Source organism: Hemiscyllium ocellatum, chromosome 42 (genome assembly GCF_020745735.1).
Source record: "Hemiscyllium ocellatum isolate sHemOce1 chromosome 42, sHemOce1.pat.X.cur, whole genome shotgun sequence".
Lineage (NCBI taxonomy): Eukaryota > Metazoa > Chordata > Chondrichthyes > Orectolobiformes > Hemiscylliidae > Hemiscyllium > Hemiscyllium ocellatum.
Genome location: NC_083442.1, coordinates 33,172,656 through 33,190,358, shown reverse-complemented (window position 1 = coordinate 33,190,358; position 17,703 = coordinate 33,172,656). Strand labels below are relative to the sequence as shown.

Below are 17,703 nucleotides of genomic sequence, written 5' to 3'. Positions count from 1 at the left end.
TTCTGACCATTCTGTCTGTCTTGAATTAATTCTGATTTTTAAATCAACATAAGCACAACATTCTGACAATATTAATGATTAATAATGTTGTCAACAGATTCTCCTGGGAGCTGCATTGTTCCATTAAATCTTGCAGTCTGTTATACAATTTATATTTTATGTAATAGAATTGTGAAATGTTCTTAAAAAGGTGTCTGTCTCTTCTCTTTTATTCTGTTATTTTAAAACATTATTTTCTACTAGACATGCAGAGTAAAGAAATGTTCTTGTTCTTTGTTTTTATTTCCTATGATTTTTAAGCAATTCTATATCATATGAATGTATCTCTTCCATATAGTCCAGTTCAAATCCTTGCCTGAACATTTGTGATTTTAAATCTGCTCCAAGATATTATCTCTTTCTCCACCGTCATTGTACTTAACTGCAGTTGTTTCTATTATTTAAATGATTCACTTGAAAACTGTCATTGAAGATTTATATTTTCTTTGTAGGTGTAGCTGGCTTTGCTGTTCAATTTTTAAAATGTTTACACTACCTTCAATTAGATTAGTGTTGAATTTTTAGCAAGCTTTTAAAATAAATTAGCTAATGTAGATGTGTTGCCAATAAAGCTTTATCATTAATGTGTTTTAATTTTTTTTAACTTTCTTCTTTTCTATTCAGAAATTTGATTCAATTTTTATTAATTAAAGTTGAAGTTTCTTAATGTTTCTGAATTATCTTCCTATTTTTTGCTGTAAAAAGATGTTTGCAAGTATTTAAAATGAAGGAATACATTCAAAGGTGCAGGAAATACTTTATCATCTAGTGCTGTTTTTCTTTTCGAATTTGTGGCTTTTGTATCCTTTTTATCACAATGAACAACTTTGTACCCCTCCTGCAGCTTCTCTGAGCTTTCTGCATTTTTAACATTTTGAGACAAATGTCATTGTGCTGGGATTGCTCATTAAAAAGAGACTTTCACTTGAACAATTAAAAAAAACATGATTTTTAAATAAACTTTTATTTTTCCATAATATCTATTTTCACTCATTAGTCAAACTATACTGCTGAATTTCTCAATGAATGTGCTTTCTCACAATGATTTTTTCTGAGTGTTGGGTCTGGGCTGAGAGGTAGCTTGTCTAGCAGAGGTGGGATGGGGAGTTTTGGATCTTGCAGGGAGAGGCTTGCCAGGGAGTGTAGGAGAAAGGAAGGAACCTGAGCTGAGGCAGAGGTAAATGAGAATAGTTACCCAGGAGTTAACTCTTAACCCTAATCTTCTAGCTTTTTCTGGGTCAAGTATCAAATTTAAATATATTGGAACATTCTGAAATCTTTGAATTTAAGGGGAAGATTCCAGATACAATCTATCAGAACTTCCTCAATATATTAGTTAACCCAATCAGATATTAACTGTATTGTACAACAAAGGAGAATGAACAAGCTTCACACAGGCAACCTCACTATCTGCTTGGAGGGAGCCCAGTTTTTTTTGTCTGGCTCAGAATTCAATGGAAGGCGTGAACATTCGAGTGACTCCATGCAGGACTAGATCACAGCAATGTCACAACATGCACGCCCACATTTCTTAGAGGTAGTGAGTTGGATAGCATTTTCATAAAATAGTTCAAATTTAAATCACAGATTTTTGCATGTTTATAATTTGTGTGAATTGTAATAGTTGAATATTAAAGGTTACTCTCCAGCCATTTTATTAAGCCTTCTCAATCACTAAAGCTTCTATAGCTCTCAAGGTTTCAGCATGGGCCCACATCAACTCTTGGGTATTGAAACCGGTTCACAGTGGGAAAATGTTTGGGAAGCAGTGATCGAGAAAGATAAAGGTTCCTGTGGATGGGTTCACTGTCTCCCAACACTCCCTCAAAATCACATGGTAACTTCACTTGGAAAGATAGCACAATTCCACCACTATCTGCACTTGTGGAGTGTCCAGACCTTTTCAGGTTGCCGTATTTGCTGAATTTGAACCAAGGTCACAGAGTTGACTGGTCTAAGAGACTGTGCTGCCCACCGAGATTATTTTTGTTGCTGTTCATTCTGAGATCACAGATGTTTTCCTAAGTTCCTTTCACCCATTTCTACATCTCACAGAATGAATGCTTCTGGGGGTGAGAGTGATTTTGAGGAGGAGTCAGCTGATGAGGAAGCAGAGAATGAGGACGAGAGTATGGCTGAGGACTCAGAAGATGAAATTGAGCCAGTTCAGAAACAACCTAATGTGCTGAAAAGGAATGTAGCAGGCAGAGATTTGGGATTACACATGAAACAGAGTAAACAGCTGAGAGACCGTGAGGGACTTCACAAGCAAGAACAGATAACAATCAATCAGAAAACCGAGGGAAATAACAAAGCTATTAAAGATGAAATGCTCAAGAAAAAAAAGAAAAAAAAAAGGAGGTAGAATGGCTCTTTTAATTTTAACTTCACTGTCAGAATACTATCTCAGTTACTCCCTCACACTGACCTGTGACTCTCGTGGTTGTGCTCTCATACTGAACAGTTTTCCTCACTGTTTTCCCCCTCTCACTGACCAGTCTCCTTCGCTGCTCCCCCTCTCGCTGACCAGTCTCCTTCGTTGCCCCCCCTCTCGCTGACCAATCTCCCTTGCTGACCAGTTTCCCTCGCTGTTGGCCCCCTTGATGACCAATCTCCTTCCCTGCTCCCTGCTTTCCCCCCACCTCGCTGACCAGTGTCCCTTGCTGTTTACCCTCTTCACTGACCAGCCTCCCTCATGATCACTCTTTCATATGAACAAATTTGAATGTGGATTCTATGAAACTGCTTTTCTATCAGGGCGACGCCTCCAAAGTCTTGCTCACTTTCATGCATGAGATTTATGTGAAACCTGTTGCCTTCTAGTTGATCAGTCACTTTGCTCCAGCCTCTCATTTTACTCTGTCACAGTTTCCAGTGTTTTTCTCCTTTCACTGCCACTCTGCAGGTTGCTACTCTGAAATGTTCTGTCTTGGTGCTTCCATATTCTATCCCCATATCCCCATTGTGTTGAATTTGCGTCTCTGCCATTCTTCAACAATGTTGTGCACAAGCCAGTCAGTTTTTTTACAGGGAACTTTATAATACCTATTTTGTTGAGATCTCAACCTCTTTTGTCTTGCAGGTGTATTGGAATAAATCTGCTTAACTGCAAGTATGAAAGTGGTGTGTATTACTCAATTAAGGTTATTGGGTTGGGGAGCAAGACAGAGCCATATAGATGTATTCAATGCAAGTTTGATCTTTGTCCCTCCAAGTTTCTGTTTCGTCTCCTGGTGTCCAACTTTTGGCAATCTCCTACTGTCTTGTGCTGTATATGATCTAAAACAGCAAGTGTTGAGCGGTTGTTTAACTTTGTACTAACCATTGTTCTCCTGGAGTCCAAACACATGAACTTTCCACCAAAAATCAAACAAGAATCCCAGCTACTACTTCCCCTTCCAACTTGCACGTTCACTATCTGTTGGATACTGGTTGGACAATCAGATATATAATGTGTCTCTCAGTGGCTGCGTCAATCTGAATAGCTGATTTATTGAGATAATTCCGTGTCAACTGGCAAATTAAATAAGGACTTTTCTGATATCTGCCGCTGACCTGCATCAAGCAATGTATTTACCCATCACTCTATTTCCATGTACATAAGACGTGGAGACCAAAGTATATTTTGGTGGTCTGCTCCTTTTGGATAGTTTGTTGAATGTGAAGATATCCATTCCACTTACCTTACAATTAAATATTGAATTCATTCATAAAACATTGTATAAAACATTTTCTCTAATTTTGTCCTACTCTCTTCCCTTCTCTATCTGTTCTCCTGTTGACCTTCTGAAACATTAATTTGTCCTCTGCATTTTTTGTGCTATACATTCTTTTTCTATCTTTTCTTATTTCAAGCTCTGTTTCCTCACTCCTGTCTGTCTTGGTATTTTTCTCTGAATGTATCTGTGTCTCAATTCCTATCTTTCTATCTCTGTCCCTCTGTATCACTCTGTATGAATTTCATCTCTCTGTCCCTTGCTCTCTCTTGCACTCTCCTTCCCTTCTCTCTCATATGGCAATGTAAGTCAAAGCTTCAATTCTCTTACAGAGACACAAACAATGTTACACATTGCTCAGGGATGTCACGTAGTGGACTAGTCATCTGAAAGGCAGCAAATGAGGACTGTACCACTTGACTCTGGAGATTTACATGCACTAAATATTAATAATAATAATATCTCTGATCTTGTGTTCCAGTTCGTCGTGCAGCTCGGCGATATGGCCTAAAGGAAGTTGGAGATGATGAAGAGTGCATCTTGTTCTGGACTGACTCCTCTGTTTCTCATGACAAAGTCATGGAGATTAAAAATTTTCAGGTCAGGCTCATGGGATTTGAAATGGCAAAAAATCAATTAGCAACGTGAGGTGTTTGGGGTTAAATCAAAAATACCCGTGGTCTGGTATTTTGTTTCTGAAGAACAATTTCTAAACTATGCTTGATCGCTGCTTGCTGTTATAATGCCTTTTAATTGTTTTTAATTATATATTTGCAAAAAAGCAAGGATATTCTTAGAACTTTTGTTTTCATTGCAATAAATCTGATAGGTGATCCTTCTCTCATCTCTAGTTTCATGCTTATCTTGTTTCTATTGATTCTCTCCTTTTTTTTAAATCAATACTACAGTGGTTACTTCTTTCTTGAAACTTCATTTTTTTGTTTCTTCCAGCCAATAGCCGCACTATTCTAAACACTCTCCATTCTTCTTGCTGAAACAATCTCTCTCTTTCTCTTTTTCTTTTTCTCTTTCTCTTTTTTCTCTTTTTTTTCTCTCTCTCTCTCTCTTTCTCTCTCTCTCTCTTTCTCTCTCTCTCTCTCTCTCTTTCTCTCTCTCACTCTCACATTCTCTCACTCTCACACTCTCTCTCTCTCACTCTTTCTCTTTCTCTCTCTCTCTCACTCTTTCTTTCTTTCTCTTTCTTTCTCTTTCTCTCTTTCTCTCTTTCTTTCTTTCTTTCTCTCTTTCTTTCTCTCTTTCTTTCTTTATCTCTTTCTTTCTTTCTCTCTTTCTCTCTCTCTTTCTCTCTCTCTTTCTCTCTCTCTTTCTCTCTCTCTTTCTCTCTCTCTTTCTCTCTCTCTTTCTCTCTCTCACTCTCACATTCTCTCACTCTCACATTCTCTCACTCTCACACTCTCTCTCTCACTCTCACACTCTCTCTCTCTCTCTCACTCTTTCTTTCTTTCTTTCTTTCTTTCTTTCTCTCTTTCTTTCTCTTTCTCTCTTTCTCTCTTTCTTTCTTTCTTTCTCTCTTTCTTTCTTTCTTTCTCTCTTTCTTTCTCTCTTTCTCTCTTTCTTTCTTTCTCTCTTTCTTTCTTTCTTTCTCTCTTTCTTTCTCTCTTTCTCTCTTTCTTTCTTTCTCTCTTTCTTTCTTTCTCTCTTTCTTTCTTTCTCTCTCTCTCTTTCTCTCTCTCTTTCTCTCTCTCTTTCTCTCTCTCTCTCTTTCTCTCTCTCACTCTCACATTCTCTCACTCTCACACTCTCTCTCTCTCTCTCTCTCTCACTCTTTCTCTTTCTCTCTCTCTCTCTCACTCTTTCTTTCTTTCTTTCTTTCTTTCTTTCTTTCTTTCTTTCTTTCTTTCTTTCTTTCTTTCTTTCTCTCTCTTTCTTTTTCTCTCTCTCTCTCTCTCTCACAGTTATTGAACGCAGGGTATTCCTCAGCCTTCCCCTTATGCTACTATCTAAGGTTTTCAATCCAAGAAACCTTTTTAGTATCTTTTGAACTATCTGCAGTAAAGCACACAGTTTTCCTTCCTTTACTTAATGAAGGATGTACACATGTTGGTGAGAAATCAAAGGAGGTTTACTAATTTGATAGCTGGAATGAGCAGGTTCTCTTATAAGGAAAGGTTGGAGAGGCTGGGCTGGCTTTTACTGGAGTTTAATGACCTAATTGAAGTGTTATTGAACTGAACGGTTTTTACTGGCAAGGATGTTTTTCTTATTCGTCCAGAATAGGGAAAACTGTATAAAGATTAAGAGTCCCCTCTCTCAGGGAGAGATGAGATTTTTGTTTCTGTCAGAATGTTGTGCATGATTGGAGGCTGTCTGCCTCAGAATTTGATGGAGTGGATAGATTCTTGTTTGGCAAAGCAAAATTTATCAGGAGTAGATGGGAAAGTGAAGTTTGAAGTACAGACTGATCAATCATAATCTTACTGAAAGACAGAAATAATGGCCTATTTTTGCTCCTCGTTTGTACATTTGTATCTAACTCACGTTCTCTCCAGCTGTTCTTGATCTGCGTTTCTTCTTCCTTTTTGGAGTTCTTACACGTGCCCCATTTATTGATTTCTGTTTTCCATTCCATTTCTGCAGAAGATCAATCACTTTCCCGGAATGAGCGAGATTTGCAGGAAAGATCTACTGGCACGAAATTTGAATAGGATGCTGAAACTCTTCCCAAAGGAGTATAACATCTTCCCACGAACGTGGTGTTTACCTGCCGAGTGAGTGAAGTTAGGATTGACAATGGAATGCACCTTTGGTGACTGGGTGAACTTAAAAAGGAACTTGTTTTTACACAATGACTGATTTAATTTCTTATGATACTGCAAAAACAGCTCATAAATAGCAAATGATTAGAAAGTAATTGTGTAGTTGAATGCACTGCAAGATCCCACAAAGTGAAATGAGTTGAATAAACTACATGCTCCCACCAGATGTGCTTTTGGTAGGATGGGGCATGTTAACAGTTTGTTAAAGGATCAATTGAACCCAGTATTACCTGCCATTATCTGGTAACCATGGTTAGGCAAATGGAAATGGGCAATACATTTCTTTGTCTGTTTAAAATGGCAGGAAGGAATGGGTTTATTAACTTGGAGGTGCCCTTTGCCCATCAGTGATAGTAATCCTCTTCCTTCGTACCTATCGTTTATTTTAAACGTATCCCCTCCACCCTCCCTAAGCTAGCAAAGCCCTCCTTTCCCAACACTCCAGAGTTACCTGGCTCCATTGCACCTGCTTTCTGGGTCTGCCCATTACTGGCAGTGCCACACTCTGGCACTGCTGGGACTATGGGAGCTTGGTTAGAGACAAAAAGCTGCAGAGGCTGGAATCCAAAGTAGACAGGCAGGAGGCTGGAAGTACACAGCAAGCCAGGCAGCATCACGAGGTGGAGATGACAATGTTTTGGGTGTAACCCTTGTTCAGGACTAGAGGTGGGTATCGGGGGAGCTTCAGATACAGGCGGTGGGGGTGGTGGGGGCAAGGTGCTGAAGTGGGGATAGGTGAAGACAGGTAGAGGGTACGACCTGGTTGGTCAGTGAGGGGAATGAATGTGATAGGTGGAAGGGGGAGTGGCTGGGAAATGAGTCAGGGGATGGGAAGGGAGGTTATTTGAAATTGAAGAACTCAGTGTTGAATCCTCCAAGCTGTCGGTTGCCCAGGTGGAAGATGAGAGGGTGGAAGCCCTACTTTGTGCAAACTTAGCTGCCCATACTACATTATGATTTGTTTTGTGTCATTCGGCACACACCCACACATTTACTTCCAGGATGGGGAGTAACCAGCCGTTCGCAGCCCACTGCAACACATTTTCACTGTTGGCTTTTTGCAGTATTTGGCCAGATGATTGGAAGAAATTCCCCTTTCAGCTGGTCATTTGCTGTTTTTGGAACATTGTATTGTGTTGTGTGATCATCTTGTGAAGATATTGGATAAGAAGAGAGTTTCTTATATTTGAGTTGGGGAATTGGTAGCTGTGATGGTGGGTCCATTGGAATTGACGCTTGTGTCTCCAAGGACTTTAGTTGCAACCTTTCAGGAGTTTGAAGGTGAAATTCCTATTTGCTGATGCTACTTGGGTATTTGTCATATGATTTTTAAAACATTCTGTTTGTATACTTCACAGTTTTGGGGATTTTCAGGCCTACTGCAGAATGAAGAAGACCAAGACGTATATCTGTAAACCAGACTGTGGGTGCCAGGGCCGGGGGATTTTCATTACTAGAAACTTAAAGGACATTAAACAAGGAGACCGCCTGATCTGCCAGCAGTATATTTCCAAGGTATTAAAACATACATCATGCTTATGCACAAAAACAGATTCTAGCAATAACAAACCAGTACTGAATTGTTGCACAATTACATCAGGAAATAAAAAAAGGAAACATTATAATTTTGTAATATTCATGACCTTAGGATTTCCCAAAACAATTTACAATTTAAGCACAGCCACTGTTATAAAGGAGCAAATACTGCTGCCAACAGGTAGACCAGCTAGTAGGAAGGATTTTCCTGGGAAGGAACCAAGGGATCAGTTAAAGTGTGTTTGCTTTAACGCAAGGAGTATCAGGAATAAAAGTGATGAACTTAGAGCATGGATCAGTACCTGGTGCTATGATGTTGTGGCTATAACAGAGACATGGGTTTCTCAGAGGCAGGAATGGATGCTGGATGTTCCAGGGTATAGAGCATTTAAAAAGAATAGGCAGGGGGGATAAAGAGGAGGGGGTGTAGCACTACTAATCAGAGAGGGTATCACAGATACAGAAGCTTCCATTGTCGAGGAAGATCTGCCTACCGAGTCAGTATGGGTGGAAATTAGGAACAGCAAGGGGGCAGTCACCTCGTTAGGGGTTTACTACAGTCCCCCCAATAGCAGCAAGGAGATTGAAGAAAGCATAGGTCGGCAGATTTTGGAAAAGTGTGGACGTAGTAGGTTGTTGTAATGGGTGACTTTAACTTTCCCAATATTGATTGGAACCTCCTTCGAGCAGAAGATTTGAATGGAGCTGTTCTTGTAAGGTGTGTTCAGGAGGGTTTCCTAACTCAGTACGTTGACAGGCCGACGAGGGGAGAGGCCATTCTAGACTTGGTGCTCGGAAACGAGCCAGGGCAGATATCAGATCTTGTGGTGGGAGAGCATTTTGGTGATAGTGACCACAACTGCCACACATTCTACATACCTGTGGAGAAGGAGAGGATTAGGCAAAATGGGAGGATATTTAATTGGGGAAGAGGAAACTATAATGTGATTAGACATGAGTTAGGAAGCATGGATTGGGAGCAATTGTTCCATGGTAAAGGCACTATAGACATGTTTAAGGAACAGTTGTTACGAGTGATGAATAAATATGTCCCTCTGAGACAGGCAAGAAGGGGTAAGATGAAGGAACCTTGGATGATGAGAGCGGTGGAGCTTCTCATTAAAAGGAAGAAGGTAGCTTACATAAGGTGGAGGAAGCTAGGGTCAAGCTCAGCTCTAGAGGATTACAGGCAGGCATGGAAGGAGCTTAAAAATGGTCTGAGGAGAGCCAGGAGGGGGCACAAGAAAGGCTTGGCAGAACAGATTAGGGAGAACACAAAGGCATTTTACACTTATGTGAGGAATAAGAGAATGGTCAAAGAAAGAATGGTCAGGGATAATATAGGGAATTTGTGTGTGGAGTCTGAGGAGGTAGGGAAAGCCCTAAATGAGTTTTTTGCTTCTGTCTTTACGAAAGAAACAAACTTTGTAGTGAATGAAACCTTTGAAGAGCAGGTGTTCATGCTGGAAAGGATAGAGATAGAGGAAGCTGATGTGCTGAAAATTTTGTCAAATATTAAGATTGACAAGTCGCCAGGCCTGGACCAGATTTGTCCTCGGCTGCTTTGGGAAACGAGAAATGCAATTGCTTCATCACTTGCGAAGATCTTTGCATCCTTGCTTTCATATGAGTCGTACCTGAGGACTGGAGAGAGGCAAATGTAATTCCTCTCTTCAAGAAAGGAAATAGGGAAATCCCGGGTACTTACAGACCAGTCAGTCTCACGTCTGTCATCTGTAAGGTGTTAGAAAGGATTCTGAGGGATAGGATTTATGACCATCTGGAAGAGCATGGCTTGATTAAATGCAGTCAACACGGCTTTGTGAGGGGCAGGTCATGCCTCACAAACTTTATCGAGTTCTTTGAGGATGTGACTAGAAAAGTTGTTGAGGGTCAAGCTGTGGATGTGGTGTATATGGACTTCAGCAAGGCATTTGATAAGGTTCCCCATGGTAGGTTCATTCAGAAGGTCAGGAGGAATGGGATACAGGGGAACTTAGCTGTCTGGATACAGAATTGGCTGGCCAACAGAAGACAGCTAGTGGTAGTGGAAGGAAAATATTCTGCCTGGAAGTCAGTGGTGAGTGGTGTTCCACAGGGCTCTGTCCTTGGGCCTCTACTGTTGTAGTTTTTATTAATGACTTGGATGAGGAGATTGAAGGATGGGTCAGCAAGTTTGCAGACGACACAAAGGTTGGAGGTGTCGTTGACAGTATAGAGGGCTGTTGTAGGCTGCAGTGGGATATTGATAGGATGCAGAGATGGGCTGAGAGGTGGCAGATGGAGTTCAACCTGGATTGATTTATACTGTGGAGTTTCGAAGAATGAGGTGATGCATTTTGAAAGGTTGAATTTGAAAGCTGAGTACAGGATTAAGGATAGGATTCTTGGCAGTGTGGAGGAACAGAGGGATCTTGGGGTGCAGGTACATAGATCCCTTAAAATGGCCAGCCAAGTGGACAGGGTTGTTAAGAAAGTATATGGTGTTTTGGCTTTCATTAACAGGGGGATTGAGTTTAAGAGTTGTGAGATCTTGTTGCAGTTCCATAAAACTTTGGTTAGACCGCACTTAGAATACTGCGTCCAGTTCTGGTCACCCTATTATAAGAAAGATGTGGATGCTTTGGAGAGGGTTCAGAGGAGGTTTACCAGGATGCTGCCTGGACTGGAGGGCTTATCTTATGAAGAGAGGTTGACTGAGCTCGGACTTTTTTCATTGGAGAAAAGGAGACCTAATTGAGGTGTACAAGATAATGAGAGGCATAGATAGAATCGATGGCCATAGATTATTTCCCAGGGCAGAAATGGCTAACACTGGGGTCATAGTTTAAGCTGGTTGGAGGAAAGTATAGAGGGGATGTCAGAGGTGGGTTCTTTACACAGAGTTGTGAGTGCATGGAATGCGTTGCCAGCAACAGTTGTGGAAGCAAGGTCATTGGGGACATTTAAGATCTGCTGGATATACATATGGTCACAGAAATTTGAGGCTGCATACATGACGATCAGTGGTCCGCACAACATCGTGGGCTGAAGGGCCTGCTCTGTGCTGGACTGTTCTATGTTCTAACAGTATGGGATCAGTTCAAAGTAACAAAAATGGCATTTGGGCATTTATTGCTGAAGGAATTGATTATAATAGTAGAGAATTGTGCAAGGTATTAATGAGCCCATACCTGGAGTATTGCATACAATTTTGATCCCTTTCATTGAGAAGGGATTATAGTTAGATTGGAGGCAGTTCAGAGGAGGTTCACTAGATTGATTCCAGAGATGAGTTTTGTCTTATAAAGAAAGATTGAGCTGTTTAGATTTATACTCTGCAGTTTCGAAGAATGAGAGGGGGTGTAATTGAGGTCAATAAGATACTAATGAGGGCTGGAAAAGTAACGCAGAAAAGATGTTTCCTCTCATTGGACAATCTAGAATAAAAGGTTTTAGGATAGGGGAGGGAAGATTTAAAACTGATGAGGAGAAATTACTTCTCTCAGTGTCTGGTGGGTGCCGGGATAAATCTAAGGAGACAGATTTTTAGTTAGTAATGGGTTCAAAGGTTATTGAGAGCCGACAGGAAAGTGGAGTTGAGGCTAAGATGAGATCAGCCATGTTTGTATTAAATGGCAGGGAAGGGTGGAGGGGCTGAATTGCCTACTACTTCTCCTAGTTCTTAATTTTCTGACCCAGAAATGAGTGCTGCTCATTTTAACCACAGCTAACAAAATCATTTTTTAAGCTGCATTGCATAAAATATTTTATTCATATGAACATATAGATATGTGAATTTCGAGCAGCACCTTGTGTCTGCTCTGCCATTCAATAAGATCACGGCTGATCTAGTTATGTTTCAAATTCTACATTCCCATCTTCTCCTAATAATAATATTTGATTCCTCTGCTGAACAAGAATCTATCTGCCTCCACCTTAAAAATATTCAATGACCTCTCTCCATCTTCCATACCTTTTGAGGCAGAGACTTCTAAAGTGGCACAATCCTCTGAGAGAAAAATAAAGTGTTCAATAGTTCTGGACTTAATGAGTCCATTTGCCAAGATTATTCAGAAACGTAAATATTTCAGTCAGTCAAGTAACTCCTCACTCCAGTGGAAATAAGCCTAGCTTCAAAAGACAACTCAATCATTGTAGGTAGCAATCTAATAAACCTCCTTTTGAACTGTCTTCAACATATTTATGTTACTTTTTACGTGAGGAGACCAAAATTGTATTTAAGAAGTGGTCTCACCAATGCCTTGTAAATCTGAAACATAACTTCCTTACATATATTTAATTCCTCTCATAATGAAGAATAGCATTCCATTAACCTTTTTAATTATTTGCTATGCCTGCATACTAATCTTTTGTAACCTGTGCATTAGAACACCCAGTTCTCTCTGCGCCATATACTTCTGCAGTTGTTATCCATCTGAGAAACACTTTTTTTTGTTCTCGCCTATGTGAACAAGTTCACATTTTTCCACTTTATACTGTATCTGCCAAATATTTGCCTAATCACTTATCCTAAGTATATATATCTCCGTTTGTTCTCTTGTTATTGTCCTTTTTTTAATTCACTTATGCAGCATAGGGTATCACTGGCTCAGCCAGAATTTATTAAACGTCCCTAGTTGCCCTTCAGAAAGTGGAGGTGAGCTAGCTTCTTGAACTGCTGCAGTGTACGTGGTGTAGGAATGCCCACAGGGAGGAAATTCCATGATTTTTACCTAGTGACACTGAAGGAACGGCAATATATTTCCAAGTCAGGAGGGTGAGTGGCTTGGTGGGGAGCTTGTAGGTGATATATATCTGCTGCCCTTGTCCTTCTAGATGGAAGTGGTCGTAGGTTTAGAAGGTATTCCGTAAGGAGCTTTGGTGTATTTCTTCAACCTACTTTGCTAGTTATCTTTCCGTCATCTACAAATTTAGCATCATACCTCCTTTCTTCTCATCTAATTCTTTGATATATATATCATAAAAAGCTGAGGCCCCAGTACAGATTCCTGCAGAACTGTCATATTTACCAATCACTCCATCCACCATCTTTTACCCACTTTCTGTTTTCTGTGAATCAGCCAATCTTCTATCCATGAAATGATTAATTTTAACATTTTTGCATGAAAAACATCAAGTCGAGCTAACTGGCCTATGGTTTCATGTTCTCTGCCTGTCTCTCTTTTTGAGAAGGAGTTGCTACTCTCCCATCTGATGCAACTTTTCCAAAAATATCATGAAATTTGGAAAACTAATACCAGTGCATCTACTATGTCTTTAGCTTTTTTTAAGACCCTGAGATGATATTCATCAGGATCCAAAGACTTCCCAGTCTGCATTTCATCAGTTTGTTTAGTGCTGCTCCCCAGTGAGTGTATTTTTACCAAGGTTCTCTCTCTCCCTTTCACCTCCTGCTTTAAAGCTGTTATTAGAACATTTTTAGATTCTCTTCAGTGATGACAGACATAAAATTGCTGAAGGAGTAAATTATAACAGAGAACTGTACAAGGTATTAATGAGCCCACACCTGGAGTATTATACAATTTTGATCCCTTTCCTAATTATGCACCATTAAATCCTAATGAATGTGGTCATTACGCCCATAGCGAGCATTTGTGATTCCACAATTTGGTGGCTTGCTAAGTACTTTCAGTGTGTTGTTAAAAATCAATCACATTGCTGTGGGTATGAAATTAGACATTGGTCAGATTGGTCAATAAACATTGGTCACAAGGATGGCAATTCTTTTTTCCCCCCCTGAAGATTAGTGATTTCTTTTACCATAACTGATGGTCATCCACTGAGATTAATTTTGAATCCCAGAATTAGTAAGCAATTTATGACTTAATGGCTGAGTTGGGATTCAAATTTGTGCCTCCAGAACATTAATGTGGACCTCTGGCCCAGAGACCCCCTCATTTTTTTTCTGGCTGCATGGACCTCCAAGGTGTGGCACTGTGTGGCACTGACTTTTGGAACTGGAAGTCCATCCCAGATTGGCATATGGGGAACCTTGGAGTGGATGTGTGTCCTGAGAAGGTAATTGTTCTGGATTATTAATCCAGTGAAATTATCACTGCAGCATTGTCTCTCCATGGCAGGCCTGCCACCAACTCTCGCATTGTAGTGTTACTTTCTCCTGTCCTATATCTTCAGTGATTCTGCCTGTTCTGAATATGCTGAAACCTTTGTGCCCCTTCTCCCCAGCCAGCTGACTCTATTCAAAATTTTATCCTGTCCTTCTAGGTACCTCATACTCGCAGCCATTTTTGTTGGTTGTCTATCCCCTTGCCTTCTCCCTCATCCCCCTTTTAGAGCACGGCCACTAGACTTGCACAGACTAATCCTTGCTATCAGACTGTCTTTTCTGAGCAGCTTAATTTGGATTGCTCTGTACCTCTGCAAGATGGCATGAAGATGGTGTTTGATGTATGACAAGTATCGTGTAGCTTGCCTAATGTAACTTTAATGTTGTTTTACAGCCTTTCCTCATAGATGGCTTCAAATTTGACCTCCGTATCTACGTCTTGGTTACATCCTGTGATCCCTTTCGAATCTATATTTACAAAGAGGGACTGGCAAGGTTTGCAACCAGCAAGTACAATGAACCTTCAAACAATAACTTGGTAATGTTCCTTCCTGTGTTATCATGAGATTATTGTTATTTCTGAGCACACTGAAATCATTTCTGTCATCTGCAGCTTCTGGATGTGCAACAGACCCTTTTTCACGGTAAACTAACATAGTTGTGAGAAAGATTAGAAACAAAAACAGAAGTTACTAGAGAAATGCAGCAGGTCTGGCAGCATCTGTGATGGGAAAGCAGTCAATGTTTTGAGTCCACTGACCCTTCTTCAGTGCTTCAGTTGTTTTCTTCGGAAGGGTCACTGGACCCAAAAGGTTAACTCTGGCTTCCTTTAACAGATGCTGCCAGACCTGCTGAGATTTTCCAGCAAGTTCTGTTTTTTTTTCAGATTTCCAGCATCTGCAGTTGTTTATTTTTTTGTTTTGAAGAAAAATGGACTTGCACCTTTCATAACTTGACAATATACCAAAGTGCTTTGCGGTCAGTTAAATGTCTTTTGAAGGGTAGCCACTTGGCAGTTTAGAAATGCACAATAAGCTCCAACCGAAAACTCTGCAATGCAGAACGCAGTGTTTGGTTTTTAATGTTGGTCGAGGAAATAGTAATTAGCCCAGGAGATTGCTGCTTTGCTTTAAAATAGTCACATGGAATCTTCTTTACCCATCCGGGAGGGCAACAGTCTTCCCTGAAAGATGGCACATCAGAATATGCAACATTCCTTCAGTGCTACACTGGATTCTGTGCTCCTCTCACTGGACTGAGGCTCAAAGTCACAATCTTCTGACTCCAATGATATCACTGAGACATGGCTGTCATCATGGTAGGGGAACATAGAACTGAAAATGTGTTACTGGTTAAAGCGCAGCAGGTCAGCACGTTTTCAGCTCTGATCTCCAGCATCTGAAGACTTCACTTCTTACTAGGGGAACATAGAAGCCGGTTCTTTTATTTTTCTCTTATCCCTTTGCTCCCAACCTATTTTAAAGCTGCTGACTCTTGTTGGGTAATGTCCCACAAATGCCAGCCACCCTCTCACTTCCTCACTCAGTGATCATCCTTCATTTGTCAGTAATGGCTAAAATGCCAGAACTAAGCTATGGACCACATGGAATAATAAATTTGGAATGACAAAGGCCTGTTCTTAGCATTATTGCCACATTGGTGAATTAATCCCACAGCAAGACACCAAAATCGGTTAATATCAGCAAATTGAGACATAAGAACATTAGACGTAGGAGCAAGAGTAGGCCATTTGGCTCTGAGTTTGCTCTACCAGTTAATTACCATCATGATTGATCTAACTGTGATCTTAACTCCGCTTTCTTGTCTTTTCTATTATTCCTGCCCAAGTGGAAAACCTCACACTTTACCATATTACACCCCATCTGCTATTTTATTTACTCATTCGCTTAAACTGTTGACATCCCATGAGGATTAATGGAAACTAAGTTTCAAATGTTGCATGTGGCCTCTAATTCTATGCAGGTACGGCCCACAGGGCAAACCCTTGATTAGTTAGGATTTGTTCTTCATCTGCACCCAATAATTATGTAACCAGTTGCAGCAGGAAGTCTTGCCTGAATTATTTCTCTCCTCAGTCCAAGGGTATTGAGGCCAATAAAATTGTTTTTCCATCTGAGATCATCTAACTCGAAACCAATCAGCAGTCAGACTTGATACCTTACATTTTGTTTGGCTGAGGATCACATGTAACAATGCATATACCCACTGAGGGTGTCTAATGCAAATTACTGCAGTTTTTTTAGTAACATATTCAATTTTAATTCCATGTCTCTGCAGAGTGAGTAATATATCCTGCCCTCATGACATGAAATCTTTAGGCTTGATGTTGGTAGGGTAGTGATTTATGTTAAAACTGTTAAGTTTCTGTGGATAACCGGTAAGCCTTCATGAGCTAATGCAGCTCAGATCTGAATCATTGTTGTATTAAGACTGATGTTATCTCTGTACAATAGCTGCCTTTAAGGCATGCGTCCCTGAATTAACTGGGAAGATGGTGGCATTGTCATAATTCCATCAACCGAGAAAATAGAGGCCCAGGCTAATGCTCTGGGGATATAGGTTCAAATTCCACCATGGCAGCCAGTGAAATTTAAATGCAATTAATAAATCTGAAATATAAAGCTAGTCTCAGATGATAGCCATGACAACGGTCATTGACTGTTGTAAAAACCTATCTGATTCATTTTCGTCTTTTTGGAAAGGAAATCTGCTATCCTTAGAGTTTAGCCTACGTGTGATGTGGTTGACTTTTAACTGCCCTCTGAAATGGCTCAGCAAGCCATTCAGTTCAAGGTCTCTTAAGGATGTGCAGCAAATGCTGGCCTTGAAAACATTAAAAAAAACAACTTGCAGTTATATAGTCCCTTTGATATAATGAAATGTCCTAAGTTGCTTCATGGGAGCATTATCAGTCAAAATCTAACATACAACCTATAGGTTATTGTAACAGGTATTCAAAAACTTTGAGAAATGGGTAATTTTTTTTAATGAAGAACCTTTAAAGCAGGAGAGAGGCAGAGAGTTTGGGTAAGGGAATTCCAGAACTTAGGACCCAGGCAACTGAAAGGCCACTAATGGTAAATGGATGAAAAGCAGGGATTTGCAAAGGATCATAATTGGGGAGTAAGGAAGTCTTGGAGAGTTATAGTCCTGGAGAAAGCTACACGATGGGGGGAGAGGAGTAGCAAGGCGAGGCGAAACTGTGGTGGAGTTTACATCACCCCTGTCCCAAACCATTGAAGTATTTTATTTGTTAATGACAGGATGACATCTGCATGCACTTGACAAACTATGCCATCAACAAGCACAGCAAGAACTTTGTCAGAGATGGGGACGGGAGCAGCAAAAGGTACATTTAACAAGTTGGAAGGAAAAATCTAGCAGTAAACCTACAATCTTTTGTCACATTATGCAGCAAATATTTCATAAAGGTCCTAGCAATGTTGTCCTGATGATGATGGGTTAAGGTATTGTTTGACCACTCTGAGAATTATGCAACACAGAAGGAGGGCATTCGACCTAACATATCTGTGCTGCCTCTTCA

At 40.3% G+C, this 17,703-nt stretch overlaps 1 protein-coding gene across 7 annotated transcripts in view; it reads left to right on the top strand.

Annotated features, from left to right (window-relative positions):
• The window catches only part of ttll6 (tubulin tyrosine ligase-like family, member 6), a 58,877-nt gene that overhangs the window by 7,283 nt on the left and 33,891 nt on the right, over positions 1 to 17,703 (top strand). For 5 of the 7 annotated variants that reach the window (XR_009647240.1, XM_060853579.1, XM_060853578.1 and 2 more), the window contains 7 exons: positions 2,095 to 2,400; positions 3,122 to 3,162; positions 4,237 to 4,355; positions 6,354 to 6,484; positions 7,891 to 8,047; positions 14,533 to 14,676; positions 17,423 to 17,508. Coding sequence is in view for 6 of the 7 variants with exons in the window: in XM_060853579.1 (XP_060709562.1) it covers positions 2,095 to 2,400; positions 3,122 to 3,162; positions 4,237 to 4,355; positions 6,354 to 6,484; positions 7,891 to 8,047; positions 14,533 to 14,676; positions 17,423 to 17,508 (984 nt within the window). In the remaining variant the exon portion in view is untranslated. The remainder of the gene's footprint in view (positions 1 to 2,094; positions 2,401 to 3,121; positions 3,163 to 4,236; positions 4,356 to 6,353; positions 6,485 to 7,890; positions 8,048 to 14,532; positions 14,677 to 17,422; positions 17,509 to 17,703) is intronic. The other 2 variants (XM_060853583.1, XM_060853582.1) reach the window with 2 other exon arrangements.